Source organism: Parambassis ranga, chromosome 24, assembly GCF_900634625.1.
Source record: "Parambassis ranga chromosome 24, fParRan2.1, whole genome shotgun sequence".
NCBI lineage: Eukaryota > Metazoa > Chordata > Actinopteri > Ambassidae > Parambassis > Parambassis ranga.
In genome coordinates this window covers 755,144-781,011 of record NC_041043.1, presented here as the reverse complement: position 1 = coordinate 781,011, position 25,868 = coordinate 755,144, and the positions used below count along the sequence as shown (strand labels likewise).

Genomic DNA, 25,868 nt, shown 5'->3' with positions numbered 1-25,868 from the left:
CATGTGACAGGAGCTAGTAATCAAATGCTGGAGACAGAAACGCATTTCTAAGAGTAAGGCTATGAGTTTGTGAGATTAGAAATCATTTCAAAGGCTGTAAACTTACTCAAAAGAGATTTAAAGACAGAGAAAGAATGGCCAAAACATTTACTATAAAATCTTAAGCACTACTCTGCTCACCAAGCATGAGATTTGACTGTCTTTTGTTCCTCAGTGCTGTCCATTGTTGACATTTACAAAGACTGCTTAAAGATTGTCAAAAGGTGTGCCTTGGGAATAAGAGCTGTATGTAACATCTTGAACATGTGGACAATGTTTTATTCCACATGCAACGCCTCATGGATGCAGACTATCCTTCAAGCTGCATTATGCTGATCTCTAAGTTCTACAAGTAGGAGCCACAACACACTGTTTTAGACTGTTTTAGTCTCTCTTTAAATATGTATGCAGTGCTTCAAATCTAATATATATGTAAGGAGAGGGAGATTAAAATACTTATGCACTGCATCAGATACTTTGTGTTTTAAGGGTTGAATGCTTTGGCTAATAGGTACCAGTGTTCACAACACATCCTGCAAGCTACAAACATGGTCCATAGATGGTAGTTTGAGTGTGGGCAGCAAAGTTTTTGCTGTGGGTCTGGCTCCACACTAGAGGAGCCTTGGTCTAATTCTGCTCTGATTTACTCCTCCTTGGGGGTGCTCCTAGTTTTAAGACTGATCCAAACCTCTTTATACAATAGTCTGAGTAATTAGCAGATCTGCCTGAAGCGTTGACAAACTCATCAGGGATGTGATGATTAATCAGGATGATATGTGGAGTAGCAGATGTTAGTTTGTAATGTTGACCTCCGTTGTATGCTACAGCCTGTGTTGTGTGTGTCTCCTCAACTTCATACCACAACTTGTTGCGCCATAGTCTCTATTTTGTTTATATTTGCCTTCCCATGAGATAGCGTCAGACAGCATGAGATTTGCTAACATCCTGTGAGGTCATGTGAGGTCCTCCCTCTGGCTTCACTTCACTAATATCTAGTGTGCGTTGCAGTATTGCTTTTTGTATAAAGGAGGCTGAAAAAATGCATAATGTTTATGGACACACAATATTGAATTTTTGCCCCATCCAATATGCTGAGCAACTGTAGCTAGCAGTATCTGACATTTTAAAAACCTCCACGCTGCAGACCAACTTGTTCCTATCACACACTCTACTGACATACTGACATCATTTTTGATGCAAACACGTAAGACACTGTGAGTATTATAGTCACTTTATCTGCCAATATCTCCTTTTTATTGGCTGATGGGTGACAACCATCAACATTCTACATGTATGTAGGCTAAATCGAGTTGTTGTCACTGTTTTTGTCTTTGGGAGAGTATTGGATTCAAAGTGAAATAGAGAAAGAGGGCAGATGAGGAGGGTGATGTAGGAAACAAGCACAAAAAGAAAGAAAGAGGGGAAAGAGGCCAAGTGGACGCCAAGGGGATGTGGAAGAAAGAAAGAGGACAAGCTGTCTGCTGCCGATGGGATCCTCCTCTGCCTGCCTGGTGTGCAGTCTGGTTGCTTAGCGACTGCAGTGGCCTAAAATAACCTGCCGGGAGACAGAAATAGACCACAGAAATATGGACAAATTGGCATGTGTGTGCGCGTTTCCGTGTATGTGACACATTTTTCAAGGTATGTGATCGGCATGTTTTATCTGACGTAGCTGTACTATTTTATACTTTTCACCTGTTGCACACTGAACACATTGATTGTGTGTACTGTTAGAGTGTGTGTGTGTATCATGACATAGGCATATGCCCAGCACAGTAGGCAGGCAAGCACAAAAAGCCATTACCCTTTCTAGCAGGTTGCTATGCTGATCGTCAGGGAAGTGACATCAGAATGTTTAGTCAGCACAGCGGCCCCATCGGAGACAGTTGCTAAGCAGTTTCTGCACCTTAGCAACCACTCCACTGTCACCGTAACACCGGGTCCAGCAGAGCAGAGAGAGGGGAAATGGAGAAAGGCTATTGCAAGCCTGACAAAAGGCACTGCACAGCGTCAGGGCGAACAGGGAGAAACAAGAATCACCATCATTATTAGCATGACAGAGGAAGCACAATAAATAGGCAGCAAAAAAATGACAAATCCCAAAATAATACATGTAGTTGATGTAGAACAAGTACAAGAGCTTCTCATATTTAATACTGGCAGTCTGTGGTGAAGTTTGAGGATAGAACAATATACAGTATGTACCACACGGCAATAGAAATGAAAGTATTTGTACTTCGTATCTGTACTCAAGTACATTTTAATTCAATTCAATTCAATTCAATTTAACATATCTATACTTTACTTTTACACCTATACTTTCTACTCCACTACATTTCTACAATGTCGTTACATTTTATGAGTACAGTTTCAAAATGTTGCCTCAGTCTACACAAAAATATGGATTGCGTTTCTATGGCTGCAGTTTAAACCAATCAGGTGCCTCTATCAGCTCCAATGTTGCAGAGCCCAGCAGTAGACTAGATTGTCCCTGTCCTCCTGTCCTTTGCAGCTAACCTTACCATTGAACATGGATCCAGAGTCAGCGTTCACTGAACTGAGCCACCCGTGAGCGTATTTAAAAGATATGTTTGAATGAAGTAGTAGTGACATCTGTAGAGGCAGAAGGTTACCAGGAGTTATATCTGCATTTATTAACACGGCACCACTTAGATACTGACACAACTTATTGTGTGAGTATTTTTACTTGTAATGCTTTAAGTACATTTAAAAGTAAGTACTTAAGACTTTCACTTAAGTGGGATTTCTGATGTAGCACTTCTACTTTTACTTAAGCTTCAGTATTTCCTCCACCAGTGCTTGAAACTTAATCATAAAGGGTAGTGGTTGATCTAAACCTTTTGTCAAAGTGTTAAAAAATGTTACCAAATAAAACGCTACTCCATTGCTGTGTGTTAGTGGTGCTCTGTAATGATCTGCATTGATGTTGGTGGAATGGTGAATGTCAGCAAACTGGCTGCTAGATATCAGTTACAATTGACGCCCTCAGGTGCAGGTGGGATGTAAAAAGAGTTTAAAGTATGCGTTTGTCATGCACAAATCAGCACTTTGAAGGACTGTAAGCAACATTAAACTAATCCCATGTACTATGACACTTTGCCTGGTTCCACAGAAAAGTCACTATACCGCACACCCATAAATGTATAGATGCACAAAACACAGGGATAGGGCTAATTTCTGAATCCAACCTAAAACATTTGTCCTTGTTTTGCCTTCTTGTTCTTTGGTTTTACAAAAATGCAATTATTGTTACATGTGTTTTTGCATGCATTTTTCACATTGTCTCATTTGAAATTAGAAAATAGTTAATAATCTGGGAGAGCCCTATTCATAAGAGTACTCATTTGTAAGGGGTAGGAAAAGGAATTCTAAACACACCTAACAGCAGCAGACTAGGAATAAAGCCCTGTGAACATATTTGTTATAATCCTTCTCTGTTATCTTAAACAAGCCAAATGTACTCCCAGCTGATACATTTATAGCTGTCTGCTCTTTTGAAAGTCTAATGTTTCTCTCTGGTAAGAGTGACATTTATTTAATTTCTGCCTGAGGCAGCGATGCACATAAAGGGAGCTTAAACTTGAATAAAAAAAAAAAAGCCTGTAATGAAAATCAGAGCAGCGGGCCTCCTGGCTACAACACTGAAACACCCTCAGGCATTATAGCTTACATGATAAGGCCAGATTTAAGTTTCACTTGAGATGCATTAGAATAGATAACAATAGACAGCGGGAAATAGCATGCAGGGAATCAGCATCACCTACAGGTGTTGCTCTTTCACATGTCCTCTTGGGCCAATAAAAACTTTAACCAGGGATGATGAAAAAAATAGAGAGCACAGATCTGACCTCAGGTTTGATTGGACCATCAGATTATTGGAAAGAAGATTGTATCACCTTAGAGATTACCACTCTGTGTCAGACAGCAGTTTTACAGCTCTGGCACAGCACTCAATTTAATCCGTATCCAACAGTGATTTTGAGCAATTTCTTGTCTCTATATCGGCTGTTTCCGCACACATCGAGTGTTTACCATTATGCCTTTAAAGCAAAAGTTTTTATTTTGCTAAAATGACATTTTATTTATTTATTTCCACTTAAAAAACATCTTAATCAGTAGCAGCTCATCAACATTGCAGATTGTAACAAAATTCCAGAGATAAGAGACACTCAGGAGAATTTTGTCCCAGATTTGTAGCGATGTATAGCGAGAATAAATAACAAAATTGTAAGATATATGCGTGTGAGTAACAGGTCATGGCCACTTCAATAAGTGTGTGACGTAAGCAAGTCTCTGACCAAGAGAACTCAGCACATTGCAAAAAAGAAAACACCTGCAAGTAGAAAAAGCAAAGAAACCAGTGAATTTGTCCTGCATTCATTGTAGCAGTACCTCGAGCTCCATCCAAATCCAGTCCAGTTCATCATTATTAGGGCCGTTTGAAGAGTGATACATTACATAGAGTTTCATCATTTATGCTATTTGTTTCTTTCACTAGTTACATATTAATCTTTCCATGTGTTGCTGAACTCATCTCCATGTTAGGGCATGGTTCCTCTGTGTGCTTATCAGATTGTGTAGTCGTGATTTTAATCTTAACTTCCTAAAAGCTGGTTTGCATTAAACAAACTCTAACAAATTCATAATAATTCTTTCATTCTTCTTTGATATTCAGAATGTACATCATAATCATTTTGCTCTTGTTTGCATCAACTTTTAAATAAGGAGGCAATTGCAGTGGAAATCACATTGCAAGGCTTTTATTTTGAAAAATCAACTCACTTCAGACTTGGCGAAATGTGTTGTACATAAGTGAGATGCCAACACCTATTTTTGACATGATATATGAATTAAAAGACATAGAGATGCGTGTTATTCCAGCTCTTCACTTCACTAGGCAGTCTAGTGTATTTTAACACACACATGTGCAGCACACTGTTTTAATTTCATATAATAATATTGTAAAATTACAACATTGCTGGTTGACATCTTGCCTGCTCCACCACCACACTAAAGAAGCTGAAGGAACAGATGAAAACATAAATACATACAAGAGTCACATCTAAGCAAAGCTGGATTTCCTATCTGCAAACATGTGATTTATTGGTTTTCTCTTATATGTTACCGCATGAGAAAATATAGCTTGTTCTTTAAGTCTCCTTCAAATAAAAACTGTAAGTGAGACATTTTCTTAAAGCTTTAATATTAACACTATTGTCAGTCATGTGTTACCCTTTACTGGTTCTGTCTTGTTTTCCATTGACTTCCCCTGAGCGTGTTTTAACCACAATGCTTTGAATCATTGTTGCTTTAATGCGGTGTCACTGCTGACATCAATTATAACTTCATACAGTCAGAGCCCTGTGTTTGATGTGGCCTCTTTGTGATTGCCCAGAGTGAAGACGGAGCAGACCGGGACAGTCCAGAGGAGGGGACGCCAGCAAGTCCCCGCACCAAGCGCAGAGTGGGTCGTCCTGGCAGGAAACGCAAACAGCTGCTTCCTGTGAGTACTGTAATTATAGTCCGTTTAATGCTTTAAAGTGATTGATTATTCATTCTGCAGAAAGATGCAGGCACTCTTTCCAGGAGCACTTTGTTTCACTGTTATGAAGTCACACCTGCAAGCTACTGAATGTTTCATCTCATAATACAGAGTACTGCAATAATTAAGTGTCACATTTGAGTGTGTTTGACAGTTAATGTGACAAAGTGCTTGCCTCCTTGCAGAAGGTGGTGTGGGTTTGCTTTTCTCCTGCTTTGATAAAGACATTTTCATCAAGAACGGGAATTCCCCTTCACACTGACGGGGAGCAGATGCAATCAGTACTCATCCTCCATGTATGATGATAACTTCTTACCCATCACATTTTCTATACAGCACTCCAAGTCACAGTGAGACAGAATGTGGATTGTCTTGCATTGATAGCAGTATCAGAAAAAAGGGCATGTGGGTTCAGCTATGAGTAAATTTCTCAAAGTGAAAAATGCATTTACTGAAATCAAGATCTGTAGCAAGAGAAAATGATTCACACAGAACACGTCCCTTACTCTTTACATTTTAACATACAGAAACGTTTTTTCATAAGACTCTGTGGGGACTGACTCATGTTTAAAGCCAGCCTCAAGTGGCCATGTGAAGAATGACCGCTTTTTTAGCTTTTATATGTTCCATTAGTTCAGCAATAATAACCACAGAGAATTGTTACTGAGCTATTGCACGGACAGTTTATTTTTTGACTGCCACAGACTTCACTTCTTTGAGCACTTTGCCTCCTCCATATTTCTCCCTCCATTCATCCTCTTATCGCTCACCTTGGTGTGTGTGTGCCTCTGTGCTGACTAAACTCTTTAGCCAAATCAGCAAGTCAATATAGCTGATCAAACAGCCTCAGACACAAAGAATACAGTGAGCTACTGTGAGAGAGTGTGTGTTCTATGTGTGTGCGTGTGCATACACGTGTGCCGCAGAGCAGGTCTGATCATGCTTTGATGTCTGAACCCTGAGAAGCAGGCAAGATTAATGTGAGTTCTGACACACACACACACACACTGCAGTTATGACATACTGTACTTGTTATGTGTCATCTCTGCATGTGTACTTTTTCACTTACAGTAGCCCCCTTTAACCGGAGTACAGTAGTAGTAGGAATACTTGAAGCAGTAGTAGCAGCAGTTCTACTTAGTGGTGAAGGAAGTACTCAAGCTTGTTAGTAGTTAGTAGGTCTTAAGCATTTACTTTTAAATTTACTTACTTATTTTACTAAGTATTAAAGGTAAAAATAATCAAACAATAAGTTGTCTCCTAATATCTAGGTGGTGCCATTTTGATAAAGAATGCAGATATAGCTCCTGGTAATACTTGTGACTCTACAGATGTCACTACTAGTAAATCTTCAGCAACTTCCATTCCATTCCAGAAAGAATGCTCTGGTATATCCACCAATCATTTTGGACCCTCAAAATTCAAACATATCTTTTAAATACACCCAGGTGGCTCAGTTCAGTGAAGGGTACTCTGGATCCATGTTCAATGGTAAGGTTAGCTGCAAAGGACAGGAGGACAGGGACAGTCTTGTCTCCTGCTGTGCTGCTGCCAGACGTGAGCTCTGCAACATTGGAGCTGATAGAGCCACCTGATTTAAACTTCAGTGATAGCAACACAATCTATATTTTTGTCTAGACTGAGGCAACATTTTGGCAAAACTGTGTTCATAAAAACGACATTGTAGAAATGTAGTGGAGTAGAAAGTGTAGATAATTGCTCTAAAATGTAATGGAGTAAAAGTCTAAAGTATGCACTATTATTTTTACTTAGTAAAGTAAAGTATAGATATGTAAAAATGTACGTACTTAAGTACAGTAAGGAAGTGCAAATACTTAGTTACATTCCACCACTAGTTCTACTAGCAGAATAATTAAAGTTTTTAATAGTAAAGGTTGTAGTAGCTGTCAAATCATAACATTGGCAGCATTAGTGGTGGCATTAGTGGGATAACAATAGTAATGGCTATACACTGTGCGATTTGTAGCAATCTTATGAGACCACTGCATGACACACTATGCGACGTGAATCTAATAAACTTTGGTACGATGTCAAGTTTGATGCATGCATTGTACGAAGACCAGGCATGCGATCGCAGGTCTTAGCAGCTGTCACACTTTCAGATAGTCATCCTAAATTTCTGACACCGCTAGAATTTTATCTCGGGTTATCTTTAGTCGCAAGAAGCTGACAACGTTGAACCTGTCTCACAGTGTGATGTAAGACCAGCGTTTTACAGCCACGACCAAAGATATCGCCACGATTCTCCTACAATACGAGCCTGTAAGAGTACTACTACTACAATGATTGTACATAAGTAATGGTACTATAAATGATTGTAGTTCAGCAGTAATATAATGAAAAGTAATTGTACAGTGGTAATGGAACTATAATAATAGTAGCAGCGGGAGTCAGGATAATATTTCAAATTACTTGAAGTAACAGAAGTAATGTAGTATATAGTGGTAGTGTTACCTTTAGTAGTTACAATAACTCAGTTGTACCTGTAGTGTTGTATTGCCAAGTATGATAGAATACAATAGAACTATTATGCTTGGATACAAATAGCTGCAATAATAGTTGCAGTAATGGTGGTTGCATAGCATACTAATACTAGATCCAGTTACTAGTAATAAGTTAAAATGGCAGTGGTTGAACTTGAAATTGCAATAGTGGCTACTGCTAGAGCAGTAGTAATAGTCAGTTTCATAGTGGAACTATAGCACTACTATTAGTCTAATAGTAATACAATAGTAGGAACACTTGTACTCTATTATACTCAAGAGAGTTATCAGTGATAGTATCATAATAGCATAATATTTCCAGTAATAGTATTACTATAGTAGTAGTAGAAATTGTAGAAGTAGTAATAGCAGCAGTGATAGCACCATAATATGTACAGTACGTATGGTGCCAGGGATGTTTACTCTAATAGTGTAGTAATATTAGCAGTATAGCAAAAGAATCACATGTAGTTGTATCTATAGTGGATAAAGCATGTTCTCCTTGTCCACTAAACACACATGTTATAGATTAAATCACACACACTGAGACAGACAGAAACATACACACATACAGCGAGTGTACCCAGGAATAGAGCCATTGTGTGGAGCTTCGGGGTGGAGCTGTCACTGACACTAACTATAGAGAGCAGAGAGGGAGGGCAGGAGGGAGCCTCACTTTCTCCTCTCTCCTTCACTCCTCTATTACAAGCACACACACACACACTTGTGCCTGTAAACACTTATTACAGTAATGATGATGGTTTCATGGATAATTAGATTAGTTTTCCTCTTCTAAACTATTTCAAGCCTCGATATTGTTTTTCTTTATCCTTCCGCACTCGCTGTGTCTTAGTCCGCCTGGCTTCTGTATACTTTTTCATCTTACTTATACTCAAGGTGTCGGCCTCTTCCTATCCATTAGTTTCTCCCTCATTTCTCTCCCTCGGGTGGAACCATGTGTGCAACAGCTGGTGGGTTATTATGCATATGCGTGTGTAAAAAGAACTTTGGAGTACAGTAGGACATTAAAATCCTATCACAGCCACACTCAGTTGAGATGTCAACCGATATGAATAATGCATAATGAATAACTCTACAGTGTAAGGCTAAAATCTAATTATCAAACTGCTCGGGTTAAAGGATGACTCAATAACCAGTGCTTTTGGTACAGCATGGTGTCCGTTTTGCACCCAAACCACAAAGCTCACAGAAAGATTGTATCAAACTTTTGGTTACAATGATTGACCTGTCCTGGTGAATAAAAACATAATTTTCTTGGGCCAAAAAACGAAAAAGATTCTGTAATAATTCCTTTATATCCATTGTGTCAGGCCTGTAGTGAATCATTAGTTAAAAATCTGATGTAATACAACAGTAGGCCTGCCCGAGAAACTATGCAGCCTTTCTGTTATCATGATTAAAGTCCCTCCAGATGTGTATGTAGCTCACACATCCTAATTGGACACCTTATTAGTGATTTCCTAAATGCAGGTTTACTGGTTTTCACACCATGCACTGTGTTGTCTGCTACATCTATCTAATTAGAACCAACAAGTCATACTTGTTTTTGTGTGTTTTTGAATTTTCACATAATTAATACAGACCTACATTCACTTTCAAAGTAATGAATAATTAATTGTTTGTTTTCTATTTCCCTCTCAAATGTTTTGCCAGTACAATAGGTACATGTAGTTGAAACCAATGCATGAGAGAGATGTCACCTTTATTATTGTACATAGATACAAATGGGGTTAATGTAATAATAATAGTCACTGGAACTGCAACAAAAGGTCAGTTTTTAATATATTTGATGATTCCTGCTCCTTAAAGAAGTTATTTCTTACATATACATGACAAGAAACTGAATTCTCTCAGTAACATTCAGGTTATCAGATAATTAAAATGATTACTATTTATTGTTATGTTATGGTATTTATTGGAGGTCTGACACATAAATGATCAAATAAGTCAATGATTATTAAAACGCATATATGGCTGTTTGGCCACAATTTTCAAAAGGCAAAGTCTGCTGATAAGGTGAGGTGAATGGTGTCTGAATCCAGCTCATTATCTAATACAAGTTCATGTAAGCAGCCTGCGATCAGAGATCCACCTATGTCAAAGAGGTTGTGATGTTAAGGGTCTAAATTTAAGCTGCAGAGTTGGACATGTTAACATGGATGTGTATGGAGATGGAGAGGAGTTGCAGTTTTTTTTGACAATCCCAATATTGATCTACAACAGGGTTTTCTGCCATTTTATTTTTTTTTGCTTTAACACTTTTTGACCCAACCCATAAACACAGATAGTTTCAATGCAGTCACAGAGTTAGCCATTGTTATCCAAGGAGCAACCTTGAAAGATGAGAAATGAATCCAAAAAACTGCAGTTCTCCCCACGGCCTGTCGGGGCTGGCTTGATCCTCATAGACGTCTATGTTATAATGTCCATCCTTACTGCAGAAATAAACGTGTTGCATAGTGAGACAAACTGTGCATAATCAAGGCCTTACTGCTTTGAGTGGTAGACCTATGATGGCAGGGTTAAATGGTATGAAGAATAGTCAAAATCTTCCATAGTGACTCTAAACAGCACTTCAGACCTGTATACATCACAGATGTTTTTCCCTCATACACTGTCTATAGATCTGCATTTTCTTCAAACAGTCGGTGCATTGTAGCAATTACAAATAACAGAAATATAATTGTGTGTCTTGTGCACACATTTCTGCACATATGTGTAATTTCTCTGTCACACTATTGACAGGAACACAATACATTTACATTTCTACATCTCATGTGGGTATGTTGTAATAATGCATTTTAATTCAGCTACTCCACTTCTATAAATCAAGACACAACTGGCTGCCAATCTGTCTGCTGTGTCAGATTATTTTTGGCGCACTATTGTTTTATTTTTTGCTACATCCTGTTCTCTTGTCAGCCCCCCCTTTGGTATTATTTCTGTTTCATCAGATTAATTAGATACAGCACACTGTAGCTCTAGTTAGAGTGTCAGGTACTTTCCACTCCGTCAGTAAGATCAAGGTGACAGTGCAGGTCAGTGAGAGCCACCAGCATTAGATATGCTTTCTGTGCTTCAGTGTCGCTTCTTGCTCCATCTCTTGTTTTCAAGCGGAATCCTCCCACTACAACTCTAAAGCTGCATTAAGCAATGACATGAAATGTGAATCAACACTGTGGTGTGCAACCTGCAACCGCATTAAGGTCATAGTTCACCGGCCCAAATGAAAGTCAACCACCAGTGCACCTGCTCTCAGAAAAGGAAGTGTACAGCCGGCTCCACTGGCTGTACACTTCCTCTTTGTAGCTGTAAGGCAAAGAGGCGAAGTGGCTATAAAAACGATCCAAAGACATCCAGATATTTTTCTCATGAATTTACATTCCACCTGGTGCCAGAAAGATGACTGCAAGTCCAGATTCCTCTGAATGTGTAAGTAGTCAGTTGTTTGCTTGAAAGTTAGCAGATGTAGTGTTAAATTGCCTAATGCAGCTTTAATTTTCATTTTGGGCTACAACATTAAATGTTACGCCCACATGCTCGCATCAAAAGAACACAAGTTAGAAACGAGTTTGCTCTTTTATCGGGGTTAATTCATTCCATGATCAGTTTGTTGCACATTTTTGTTAAATGCACTTGAGCTTATTTATTCATAGTGTCCACAACTTACATTTTTAAATAATGCTTGTACATAGCAAGTTTTACACTCATTGCAACTACTTGATCAAAAAATGTGTGGTTTGACTTATTTAGTTTGAATGTTTGAGATGTATAAAGCCTGTGAAAAGCTTCTATCAGAAATGTGCACACAAACTTGTCTGCTGTTTCTGCTGAGTTAGTTTTAATAAGAGTTAATGGACATGTATTACATGTAATCCTGTTTTCATGCTTCTTGCAATGCTTAAGATCTTAATATATCTCCTGAAAACATAAAAGCCCTGCTGCCTTTTAGTGTTTGATCCTGTATTAAAGCTAAATATGACATTTTTAGTAGTGCACTTGAACCGCTAGTATTGTTCCTTTGCAGGGTTGTTTCTGTTTGAGTGTGAAACTTATGTGCGGGTGTAGCTCGGTCTGTCCCGGGGCCCTTTTAGTCACCTTTTCTGTTCTCTGCCTTTTACAGGCCTTCTCAGCTGCTCATTATAGCCTTTTGTGGGCTTGTTAGCGCAAGCTAGTATTAGTGTAGCCTTTGAGCTTGAGCTTTCACCCTTGCTCTCCACTTTTTTTTAACAACCTATCTATAAAAATCTGTTAGCATCACACACACATAAAACTCTGTTGGCCGTTAATGCTGGTCAGCTGATGGATATGCTGCTGAATTACAGGCAGGAGATTGTTGTCCCATTCTGCAGTGTAGTTACAATACATTTGAAATGGACACAGCATTTACTTATTTATAAGTATACTTATCTATTAATTAGCCAGTAATACATTTATCAATAAGTTTAGGCATATGTTTGGAGCAGTTAGCGTCAATTACCTGTGCTTGTCAATCATTAACACCCCGCCTTCTCTTCTCTTGTGTGTGTCTGTTATGTGTGTGTTAATGGCAACTGTGGGTGTTTACAACACTGATCCTATGCAGACACACTACCTGCTCTATATTGTACAAGTGTAGAGCAATAGGTGTACACAGGTATTTTAGTAGCCTCTAGATTGCGTCTACATGTGTTTTATGTGTGTATAAAACCTGAATGTATGTTCATGCAGCGTTTTCTCAGACTGTGCTCTGCCTGCTTCCCAGGAGATGGCAACCTCTGACCCCTGTGCAAACGCCCCCCCAACTCCCCCCGAGGAGCCGGAGCCAGAGCCCTCCCCTCGCAAGAAACGTGGGCGTCGGAAACTAGAGCAAACGGATAAGAACAAAGGTATAGATCTAATGCAGAGTCCTATATGTTCATACAATTCTTCTATTTTTTAGCAAGTCATGTAAGCTTAAAATTATTCAAAAGCATTTGTCAGTGTACTTGAAGTATGACGACCAAAATGACTTCCAGATTGCAGCATTTGCTGGCATTTTGACTTTAAATATGGATGTGATGAAAACCATGACTTTACCTCCTCATTAAACCTCTTGTTAAATCTGTACAAATGAGCCATTTCCTGTAACTTTTCTTCTCCTGCAGACGAGCCAGACGACAGAAACTGTGACTCCCCCAGAGAGGTGAGAACACTTCTGCTCGTTCTCTACACCCAGAAATAAAGTTGACTGGATATACAAGTCTGTAATGTGCCCTGTGTGTATGTGTGTGAAGGGTGAGACCGGCAGGCTGCGGAGGAGGCCAGTCCCCAGAGTAACGTTCCAGGCTGGAGATCCGTACTACATCAGCAGGAGACAAAGAGAAGAATGGCTCAGCCGCTGGAAGATGGAGGTGGGAGACAAACAAGTCTCTGTCTGTGTAAATTTATAGCAACACTAAAATCTTTTAAAAGGCACAATCAGAATTAGGGTACTAACTGGTTTGGTGCAAAGCTGCAGAAAAAGTTTGCAATGAAAGGGAAAATCACTAAAGAAGCTAAACAAATTTCTTAACAGAATTGCACGGAACTGTGCTTATCAGTGTTTATAGTTCCATTTAATATGTCGGGGATTTAAGTTGGTATGTTTCTGTTAAGTGTCAGTTTTATTAAAATAAAAAAAGAAGAGTCCACAAAATCTGTAAGATTTTCTGTCCTGCTTAAAAATTGAAGCAACAACTGCCAGCTTGTTTAGTTCGCAGCGTCAATCATAATGTGGTACCACTGGTCTACTTACAGTAATTATTTTCCTCACGCCTGCCACTGCTCAACACCCCCTAAAAGCTACGCCATTGCTTCATTTCTGCTGCTCCACCTCCACCTGGCATCCACCTGTATGCTTAGGTGTCACTCCACACTTCCTTGCTGTTGCTTTAAGGGCACTTTCCTTAAGTTCTGCCCCATTTAACCAGTGTTTTCCAGCCATCCAAATATATATTCAGTGGAACATATCTTGGATAGACATTTAGGGTCAAAACACAAGCATCTGGAAATATTCTTTTGTTTAACCTGCATTCACACGCTATTTTTCATTTTGTTAAGCCTTACTCACACTATTTTGGAGTTTAGAGTCACGCTGCCCTGCCCTCTCTCTCTTCTCTGCAGAGTGTTGTTTGTTTACACTGAAGGGGTGTGAACTTCCCCTCCACACAGACACTAACCTGTGAAAGATGAACTGTTCAGTTTCATTGCAGTGACATTTACACAGTAGCTGACACGTGAAAGTGAAAACAAACCCTTTTCGTAGATGCTAGTCGCTCTAGAGCGCTGTAGTGTTTCTGTACTCTTAAGACTAAACCTTGCTGTAAACATGTTGTGACAACACAACACTCAACAATAACACTCTAGACAATACTGATCTGCCTCAACAAATTTTCTTTTCTGTCTTTACATGGCCAGAAAAAGCTTCACGCTTGTTTTCTTTGTTACCAAGGACCTGCGTATGTGATTAGTTACTTGAAGAGGGGCAGGAGTGACAACACTAGTGTCTTTCATGTAGAAGCATCCACGCAGCAGAGACACAGTGCTCTGAAAAAGCATTTTTTCTTGAGGCTTCTCTTTAAATGTCACAGTCTGCCTGCATGTTTGCAGCTTGTTTCTGTGTCCCATACAATTTACCGTTAATACAGTTGAATCATTTAATGCCTATATTATATTGTTGTTAACTGACATTAGCACACTATTTATGTGTAAAAGAATTAGTAGGAGGTAGTGTGTGTGTGTGTGTGTGTGTTTGTCTGTTTGTGTGTGTGTGTGAGGATGACCTAAAATTCAAAAAGAGGATGACTGAAGAGACAGGATGTGTGGTCATGAATGAATGTAGAGTAAAGTGTGAGAGTGTGTGAGAGGGAGACTGAGGACGTCTCAGGCAAAAACCACGAGTGGCTGCAGTTTCCTCTTTCTCTTTTTTCAATAAGTTGTGCCGCTGCAGTCAGTGTGTGTGGACAGACTCTGACAATCTATGCGGCAGGAGTGCAAAAATAACTTGAAACATGTTTAGAAGAGATAAATAAACATATGAGATGTAACAGGCAAGCATATGAAAACACACTGACAGTCTATTTGGTCAAACTGATACCAGCTTGTCTTCCAACTGTTGCATGTGACAGATGGAGAGAGTTAGATAGAGCCATGCTGTAGAGATGTGTGACTTCCTGTCTCACTCTTCTGACTCATCCAATAAGCGAGCAGAAATGCTACAAAGTGAGTAGAAGAAGGAGAATTGAATGTAAATAAAACTCAACCAAAAACAGATATTGACAGTGAAGGAAGAGAAAAAAAAGTGTGAGTGTGTCTGATGGAAAGAGAGAAAGTGGGGTGAAATTAGCGATGAGGACAGAGGTTAAACAGTTCCAGGTTTCTGCCTGTGTGTGTGTGTGTTCGCTCTGTCAGTCAGTGAAAGTGCTGCCAGCTGTTAACACCGCCATCTAACACCCCCTTATGAAAGAAAGAAACCTCAAAACTCTGCAAAAATACATTTTAGTTCCTTTGTCTGTCTTTAACACAGATCGTTGCCTGCATGTTTTCTTGAGGCCCTAATACATATTATTTCCCTCCTCGCAATATAAGCCACATTTTTGCTTTCTTGTTTGTTTTTTTTTCCTCCTCATTCTCTTATCACCTCTACTAACTCAATGTTTTATGGTTGCAACCAGAGATCACTTGGTTCCTTGATGGGCCCCGATGCCTGCACTGTGCCATAAGGACTACCTCAAAGTGTGCACTTGTTGAAAGTGCACTCAGGGGTGTAAGTGGGCAAGGGACCAAAGCTTTTAGGAGCTGAACTGGGACAGTTCTGCGTACACCTCTTCCATTGGGATAAAAAAACATGGCACCAGCCATATCCCTGGTTGGACTACTACTTTCCTTATTGGTTAGCTGTTCAAACCTCACAATGCTACAGGGATGGGCAGCATTAAGGGCACAGAAGATTACTTATAGAGAACAATATTGGGACCTTCTACGTTCTTGCCCCCTTTAACGAGAACACGCTATTTTTGAATGACAAAAATAAAACATGAAAACTATATCTCATAGCAAACAATTGTTCACATGTGGCAGTCTGCGCCATCATCTCCTCAGCTGTGAGCTGCTACTGGTACATGTACTGCAGACAGTGCTAAGAGTATTGTGACTAATGGAGCTACAGCAGCTCGCGCTATGTGATGATTCACACGTGCAACATCTGATTCTGATTTACATCTTTTTTTTGGAGGGGGGTGTATATTTTGAGATTAAAGTCGCAAATTGGCTAGAAAAAACTCTTTGCAGCTGTTTTTCTTGGTCAAGGAATCACGTCGCGTTTTATCACGGTGTTATTTTCTTCACAGCATTGCCACAAGTACAACTTGATGAGCTTTTCCACAGCAACCATGACAGCAAGCAACGTCTCTCCAGATGTGCGAATATATAGCCTAATGTCAAACAATATCTGAGGTTTTTCTGTGAATTTCTATTTTTTTCATGCAAATTTACTACTTTAATCTCAGAATATTGACCGCTCCAGGTGAGCATTTTTTTCTTCAATCACCCTAATACACCATCATACTTTTTTGTGGTTTAACTGTAGGGTTTGTTTTCAGTTTAACATGAATCTAATAACAGAAGTTTCCAACTACCAATGAAGAAAGTTTTAGTAGCTAAATCAGCAGGGATTTTTGGGGAGTTGGTGAAGACAAAACCAGAGATATTAAAGGATATTTGACTTTTTGACCAAAAGACTAACAGCTAATATGATTTAGGATTAGGATTTATTTTGTTTCAGCTGAACTGTAAGGTCCTGACCCTACCACTTCCAATTGCCTTGTCAACTCTAAGGCTTACCTAACCTTTCACCTCAGTCCAGATACGCACACATACAAACTCTAACCTGGACTTTGTGTGTGTGTGTGTGTGTGTGTGTGTGTGTGTGTGTGTGTCATAATTGCTCTTAAAACCCTGGGGCTACCAGACATAACTCCACACTAATGCTACTCTTTGTCCATGTGTGTTGTTCACCTAAAACATCTGTTGGATGAAGTAGCCAGTAAATCACACACTTCACTGCCAGCCAATCACCACAGAGGTTGAAGAAGACTGAAGGACGAGTGTAGCTAAGGGGACACAGAAAGAGAAGTGTAGGAGAAGGAGGAGGAGGTGAGAAAGTGGCAGATGAAGAAAATGACAGACAGAAAGAGAGCCAGGGAGGAAGGGTTGCCTTTGCAGAGCTGCCGTGTCCGGCCTGTAAGTGTTTTTTTTCTTCTCCTTGTCTGTAAAGTATCATTAAGAAAGCTTTGCCAACTTTGTAACTGGCTGGAAAAGTAGGCACATGGATGCCTGCTGTGTTAACCCTTGTATGGATGTGGCTCATTTTAGCATTTTCACAAGATTGTCAAGAAGATGCACTCTAACCTTTTTTGGCTTGTAACAAAACCTAGAAATCAGAAAGGAATGACACTTTTAATCTCTTTTAATGTATCCTGCTGGGATCTCTAGGTTTGCAATGGACTAAGAAGTAGTTTAAATGTATAAAATGTGACTTTTTTGATTTGTGCAGCAGCTGCAATGGCTGAGTTTGTTTGGTAGCTCTGGCAGTTTCTATACAATTATAGAGCCTCATGGGTGGAATGGTGGGTGGTAAATGGTTAATTATTGGAAAAGAACCCCAAGCCACCAAACTATGCCTCTGCAGAGTTCATGTGAGGCTTGCTACATTTTGGCTTTGTCTTAAAGCAGTAAGCAGGCAGACATTTTAGATCCAATTTAATTCTGTTTTCTGTTTATTTGTGTCTTTTTGTTTTTGGAGAATTTAACTCCAAATATTTGTATGTTATTAAGTCCCTGAAGTCCTGTGCCTCTATGGAAAGAAAACTCAAACATGTATCTGTGCAGTATAACACAGTAATCAAGAAATCATAACAAATAAAAGACAAAGTTGATTTTTACTTTAGTTATTTTCCAGCCACTTAATTTATGTCATGTCACTGTAGGTCACATGAATTAATCATGGGTTCATTGTTTGATGGGTTAGCATTGAATGGGGCAGATTTGTTTGCCAGTTTAAATCTTTTCTTGTCTCTGGTATGCCACTGAAATCTTAGAAAACTGGTTCCTAATTGCTAAAAACATCAAAACCACCCAAGTGTGGTTTGGTTGGTATTATATTCCACTTTTATAATGGCTGTAAAGGCTTTCTGAAGGCTGCCTAACCATGAGAAAAACAACAAATCTGACAACAAAGGATCAGTATATAATAATATATAAACTTCTTGCTCAGTAGAAAAGGCCTAAAAACACCAAATATGTAAATAACTAAAACACATAAGCAAAATAATACACTGCTGGTTTTCTTCTTCAAGGTAAAAGACATCATTTTCCATTTATATTTAGTTTGCATTATTTTTACTGGCCAGAAACTCATGCAAACACACAACTAATATGTTAATAAATAAAAAAAAACACCATAGAGCGGCACTTAGTTATTATCCTTAAACAGCCACCAGATCCATGTTGTTTTCATTCATTTCATTATAAAAGACATCAGGAGAACTTCATGGAAAACACTGATTTCTTTAACGTGTCCCACGGCTGCAATCGATGCTGATGAAAGAGCAGTCACTCAGTGTGTGTTGCTTATTGACATTGTAAGAGAGGGGCTTAACTGCTCTTTTAATTGTGCTGTGTGTGTATGTGTGTGTGAGAGATATGTTGAGCAATGCCTGGTTCATGTGGAGGTCAGGGTCGGTCACGCTCGTGAAGGGGGAGTGGTTTAAGAAATGGCTCATTGGTCAGGTCACAGGGTGAAGGGTTGCAGGTCAAGGGAGAGTGGGGGGAGGGGCAGGGCTAAGAGTGAAAACACTGACCAGGCTGTGGGGTTTGTCAAAGTTCAAAGTCGTAAGTCACAACATTACAACCGCTGTCTGTGTTCCTGCATTCTGAGCGTTAGGATCATCTCACTGAATATTTACTCCTGTTTATTGAACTTGTTAAGGTATTTTCTTCATCTTTCATTCATGTGATTGACTTTGGAAAATGTTGGTTAGATCCTGGACCTACAGCCCTATTGAGGAAGTCTTGAACGAGGCCCAGCAAAGTGGAAGTCTTCCAGTTTAAATGTTGCCAAGTGGCCTAATTACTGTACGTTTTATAGGTTAGGAGGTAATTTAACTTCTCACAACCATCACACTTATACTGATTGCAGCATATATAACGATGTTGAATAGGGTTGTAAAACAGCATTATGTGACGGTGTGTGGAGAGTAGTTTTGTTGCTTTTGAGTCAGCTGAGTGTGGGATAGAAAAGAGTCTAATGCACCTTCTGTTGCACCTTATTGCACTGGTGAATCAGACAGAAGTGGCACATCTTTTGTGTTCTGATTGATTGCATGAAGTCAACCCCCCTATAGATTTATCTCTGACCGGAGAGTTCTGTTCACAGAAACTCTGAGCATATGAACAGATTTGTCAGATCTTGTCATCAGTGAGTCATCTTCATCTGTGAAAAGCTGCTAAACTTCCAGGTGGAGCGTTCAATCTGCTGATGTTGCCAGGCAACAAAGACAGTTTCCTCCTGTGAGCAAAAATGCTTTCTCAGATCCAAGTTTTTTAATGACATGATCCGGCCCACTGAAATGGCTAAGAGACAGGTTTAGATTTTTAATACCGTTAACCAATGAATGAAACTGAATGAAATGAAGATTTCAAATACACTCATGAAGTCTATAAGCTTAAAAAGGCAAAATTTCATAGGTGCAATTAATACAATATTATAACAAGCAGCATTGCAGGCCCTCGCACAGCTTGCGATCCGCAGGGCCATCGCTGTCTCCTCTCCTATGAAGTATGTTGGTGGTACTGCAGAAAATACAGTGTGTCTTTGTAATGGCGAATGGTCAAATTTGAGGCCACGCCCCGCCACACCGTAACACTTTTGACAGAGTTTTGGAATGCTTCTATTCCTTATGGTGTCCTGAATGTACACAGTGAATTTCAGCTGAATTGAATGAAATATGCAAAGCGTGTCTTGTCTCCTTCGATGACATCAGTGGACTTTTGACATGGCACGTACCAAGCTAAAACAGAGGGGCTACATGTTATGTTAGGGGGCGCTAAAGGGCCATTTTCCCATGTGCGTTTCAAAATTTTTCAGCCAAATTAATTTTTCTACCAAATTTGGTGAGTTTTGGGACATGTTAAGGCCTCCAAAAATGCAATCTTAGGGGGGAAAAAAATAGAGCTCTCGCACGTTTCGTGCTCGGGCCCTAATAATAAAATCATATCTGTAGATGACAGTCTATTGTGCAAGTATGTAATGCCACCCTTTAAGTATATGATAACAACTACAGTGCACATCTGGCACACATTTATTAGGGCCCGAGCACTGAACGGTGCGGGTTTCAGTAGGGCTCTCGCACCGTTCAGTGCTCGGGCCCTAATAAATTACATTACATACTTGCACAATAAACTGTCATCTACAGATACGATTTTATTATTAGGGCCCGAGCACGAAACGTGCGAGAGCTCTATTTTTTCCCCCCCTAAGATCGCATTTTTGGAGGCCTTAACATGTCCCAAAACTCACCAAATTTGGTAGGGCCTGAGCATGAAATGTGCGAGAGCCCTATTGAAATACAAGGGGTTATTAGTTTGATTGCTGCAAGCAATGGTCTTCATCCTCTTTCTTCTTCTTCTTTCTTTCTTTCTTCTATCTTTCTTATTCTTCTATGTTTTTTGGTGCAGTATATCTTCAGCATACATTGACCGATTTCAGCCATTCAACTATCAAAATGTTCAAGACATTCCGGGTCAACTTCAAGTTTTTTTCAAAAAATTATAATTTGAAGTCTATGAGAGAGCCCTTCAACGAGGTTCATCTGCCAAATGTATCTCCTCCTACAAATTTCACGCTACAGACTCCATTTTAGTCCTAAAACGCTCATTAGATGCTATCAAACTTGTATTCAGAATTTTCTAATTCCGGATCATTTCCACCAGCCAGGCTCTCAAAGTTGGAGTGGTTTTTGAGGTCTCCTCTGCTGTTACCATGGTGACAGGCTGACACACAGAGGCATACACAGACGCATACAAAGCTCTGAATTGCTCTGATTCTTTAGCAATTCAGAGCAATCCTTCACATCAGCATGCTTCAGCTGCAACAATCAAACTTTGCTGCATTTTCTTCAGGAAATACCCTTTTCTAGTTAGGGCCTGAGCACCGAATGGTGCAAGAGCCCTATTGAAACCCTTAGGATTATTATTTTTCATTCCCCCCCCCCCCCCCCCTTTGATCGCATTTTTGGGGGCCTTAACATGCCCCAAAACTCGGTAGAAAAATTCATTGAAAAATTTTGAAATTTGCTGAGTTTTTAAACGCACATGGAAATATGGCTCTATAGCGCCCCCTAACGCATAGCCCCTCTGGCCGGTTTGACACAGGATTATGAAAATTGGCACACATATGCATGACCTTAATACGCACAAAAAAGTCTCTTGGACCCCCCCTCCAAACCCAACAGGAAGTCCGCCATTTTAAAGTTTGCAGCCATTTTTGGCGATTTGTGACCCTGCTACAAAACTTTTCACGCCTCACATACTTCATGGAATTTAGCTGAAATTCACTGTGTCCACTCAGGACACCATAGGGAATAGACACATTCCAAAACTCTTTCAAAAGTGTTAAGCTGGATCCATACTCCGCGAGACAAAGAGCGGAGAACGCACTCCACGGGTGGTAAGAGATAAAAAAAAAAGGTCTTTTCCGCACTGAGGTACCATACTCCGCGAGACGCGTGTGTGCAGAACTCCTCATACGGCCCGCCCACTAAACTATAAGGAAAGACTTTACTGAGTTTTTTAACACACCACAAGGACTTGTGCCATGGCAAGAGGGCATTATACAGAGAGGGGGCCTGCAACAGCGTGAGATGTCCGGCGATGAGTTGTGAAAATGCGACATTAAAAGTAACAATAGCAAAGATTCAGTGTTTGTGCCTTTATGACCACATTTGCACATCTACTGTGTTCCAATGTGCCTGCGATACTTCAAACTGTCCGGTGATGAGCTGTGAAGATGCGACATTAAAAGTAACAATAGCAAAGATATACAGACATTGTTAACGAGCCTATTATGCCCGGGTATGTAGGAGTATATAGAATGGTAATAACAGTCACCATCTGGTATGTGTGAATGTCTGGAGTTATGGGTGACAAATCACCCTGACTTGCCTTTCTTTCTTTCTTTTATTGCTCATCATGCAAAACCAGTATGGTCTTATCTAAATCTGTTGAATCAGTGCTGTTTATACACCTACCTATATACCTGGAGAGGCTCTTGCGCTTCTCCACTTTCATCACGCCCACAATAAAATTCCGACCAATCACAGCATGGTTGCCGCACAGCCTTGAAAGACAAAGTTCGGCCCGGACCCTGTGCACAAAAGTGCGGATCAGCGGGCGGTCAGAGACAAAAAATGACGTCATTTTGTGGGCGTAACGTCTGCAGGGGGGGAAAATGTCTTTGTCTCGCGGAGTATGGATCCAGCTTTACGGTGTGGTGGGGGCGTGGACCATTTGCCATTACAAAGAAACACTGTATTTTCTGCAGTACCACCAACATACTTTATGCAATGTGGACAAAATCTTACAGTACTGCTATGGACCCGAGTCTGAACAGCTATATATGCTAATATGATGACACAGTCATAGCGCCACCTACTGGCAGCAGGAAATTTGTCTTTTAAACATGTTTTTGTTCTACGTCTCTGGAAATGAGAGGACAGGAGAGCATAGGACAGGAGAGTATAGGACAGGAAACTGCAATGGCCCCGCGGGTCGCAAGGTGCGCGAGGGCCCGCAATGCTGCTTGCAGCTTTCATTTTTTTTCCTTTCCCCCCCTAAGATCGCATTTTTGGAGACCTTAACATACCCCAAAACTCACCAAACTTGGTAGAAAAATTCATTCACCTGATAAAGTTTGAAATTTGCTGACTTTTGAAACGCACATGGGAAAATGGCTCTATAGCGCCCCCTAACGCGTAGCCCCTCTAGCCCATTTTGACACAGGATTATGAAAATTGGCACACATATTCATTAATTTTCACGCCTCGCATACTTCATCCAATTGAGCTGAAATTCACTACCAGTACCAGTACCAGTACACTATTCAGTACCACCAACATACTTTATGCAATGTCGACAAAATCTTACAGTACTGCTATGGACCTAAGTCTGAACAGATATATATGCTAATAGGATGATGCGGTCATAGCGCCACCGGAACAGGAACTTTGTCTTGTAAAAATGTGTTTGTTGTACGTGTTTGGAAATGAGAGGAGAGCATAGGAGATGAGAACATAGGAGAGGGGAATGCGATGGCCCTGCGGATCACAAGGTGTGCGAGGGCCCGCAATGCCGCTTGCAGCTATTGGATCCAAAATTGATAAAAAGGTCAAAAACAATATTTCACGTTTTTCATAGAAACAGAATTAAGAGAAAAAAGGAGATAAAAAAGCATTTTGCAGCAGCATTTCCATGTAGATTATTTAGAAATGACATATGGAGTGACAGCATATGGAGATTCCCTTACAGTGTGTATAAGTGTGTGAGTGTGCTGCTCTGTGTTATTGTGTGTGTGGTCTGTCTATGATCCATGTAACAGTCTGATTAGGATTTTATGAGGTCAGAGGTCAATAGGAGCGAGGAGAAGCAACCTTCTCACCTTGGGGGTCAAACTTAGGACAGCACTGTCATGACCTGACACTCACACTACTTTTACTGTCTTTTCCACTTGGATGCTGCTGATCTCCCCTCTTTCTTTCCTTGTCCTGTCCTATGACATAAACGTGTTGTTTAACCGGTATTTGTTACTTTCTATTAAAGACAGCCAAATGGTTCTCTACAGTAGTAACATGTTTTTTAGGTCATGGAACAGCTCCAGTGGAGTCATAGGATCTCAATCTGTAGAGCAGCAAGCAGTGTAGTAACCAGTGAGGTCATGGTTATTCTTACTTTTCCGTTTCTTTTTTTATTACATAGTGCTCAGTTTTCCACCATGCTACTTTTGTCTTTTAGCTAAGTTGCTAAATAAAGTTCATTGCTTCATTGCTTTGAGACTTGAATGTGTTTTTATTGATAATATTTTGTATGATTGCGTTTTAGTATTTTTATTTTATTTCATGTTGTGGTTTCACAGTGAGCTAACTGGCTATAGGTCCTTATAAGATATCATTGTAATCTTATCTTCAAAAAGTAAGGTTCCGTACATGCATGCTGCTGATTTTTTTTGTCCTTTAGGTAAAAGTATGAAGTCAGAACAGAGCTCTCTGGGTTGTCCCGCATCAAGGCAGGAGAACAACATACTCCTCGTTTACAAACACCTTTTATCCAATCTTGAGATCCATAAAATGACATGTCCTCCCTTAATTCTGCACCATTGGGGTCAGCTCAACTGCTATTTAGTTTACCTTTAACCATTACCTTATTTGGTAATGGTTAAACCTGAGAGTCAGGAGAAAAACAGGAAGGAAATAACAGGGGATTCCACTCTGTTGATAATAAGCAGGTTGAACATAATTTCCCCCACAGGAATGATCACTTTCCCATAAGAGAGTGACTTTATGATGAGCCATAAAAGCTTACACCTCTTCCCCCATGTAAGTTCACTTCCAGTCCTGAAATCTCATATGCTGTGGGTCAGATCTAAAGTGACCAGGAAGAGAAACTCGCGGGAGGGGCACGTTGTAAAGTTGATTCTAGGAGATGGATACATTCTTTCTGTCAAGATCCTGATTTACAACCTTAACTTGCTATCAACCAGAGTTGTCTCCAAAGAGCAGAAAACAACTGACAGAGGAATTGAATTACAAAGTCTATGAGAAGAAGGAAATTCCACACATCTCAATACATTCAGTGTACCTGGCTTATTTTGATCTTCTATAAAACTTACTACACATAAACACTCATAAAAACTCATTATAATAATATGTATATAGTAATAAACACAAGAATGAATACTTCATGTTAGGGACACACTTCTAGATATGTGGACCCACACTACATAATAACACCATGCAGAATAAAATCTTTCACCCGACAGTATCTGCTCTCTACTTCCTGTTCGGTGTTTTACATTGTTCTGTTTTATAATATAATCCTATTTGCTCACTCGCTCACTCTTTGTCTCCTCTCACTCTCTCTCTCTCTTTTCCCGAGTTGAACCCATTGAACCGTTTCCCCACCGCACCCTCACTCTTCACTCACTTCCTGTTTTAGAGTAACAATTAAAGGATTGTTCCTTTAAGGTTTTGACATAGACCGGCTACGGCATCAGCTGGAAAGAACCTCAAAAAACATCAGATTGTGAGGCCTCCTTGAGGGACAGTCTGTGTGTGTAGAACAGTTGTGAAGTTGTTGTTTTGGTTAGGAACAAAACGTATGTGTCATTTTGACTTGAATGAGTAATCTATTATCTAATCATATCAACACCAGTGGAGGAGGATGTGTGGTGGATGTGTTGGTGTTTTACCCAAGGGAAACATGTGGAATTCTGTGGTACTGGAAAATCGAATGTAGCGCAAAGGATTGTTGTTCGGCTTTCAGAACCAATGCTCAGAGTCACTGCGTTATTTATAGTGGCTTGTTTCTTTCTGTATTTGCAGATTTTGTTTTTTACAAAATAAACGTGTCCCTAGTAAGTTTAAACCCAATATCAGTTCAGATAGAATTTATTATTATAATAACTTAGATTT

General features: G+C 39.9%; 1 protein-coding gene across 10 annotated transcripts in view; it reads left to right on the top strand.

Annotated features, from left to right (window-relative positions):
* Nucleotides 1-25,868, top strand: part of LOC114429164 (DNA (cytosine-5)-methyltransferase 3A-like) — a 62,656-nt gene that overhangs the window by 17,827 nt on the left and 18,961 nt on the right. For 8 of the 10 annotated variants that reach the window (XM_028398039.1, XM_028398037.1, XM_028398044.1 and 5 more), the window contains 4 exons: nucleotides 5,456-5,563; nucleotides 12,872-12,995; nucleotides 13,254-13,291; nucleotides 13,383-13,499. In XM_028398039.1, coding sequence (XP_028253840.1) covers nucleotides 5,456-5,563; nucleotides 12,872-12,995; nucleotides 13,254-13,291; nucleotides 13,383-13,499 — 387 coding nt within the window. Of the gene's footprint in view, nucleotides 1-5,455; nucleotides 5,564-11,436; nucleotides 11,560-12,871; nucleotides 12,996-13,253; nucleotides 13,292-13,382; nucleotides 13,500-25,868 lie in introns of those variants that run through there. The other 2 variants (XM_028398045.1, XM_028398046.1) reach the window with 2 other exon arrangements.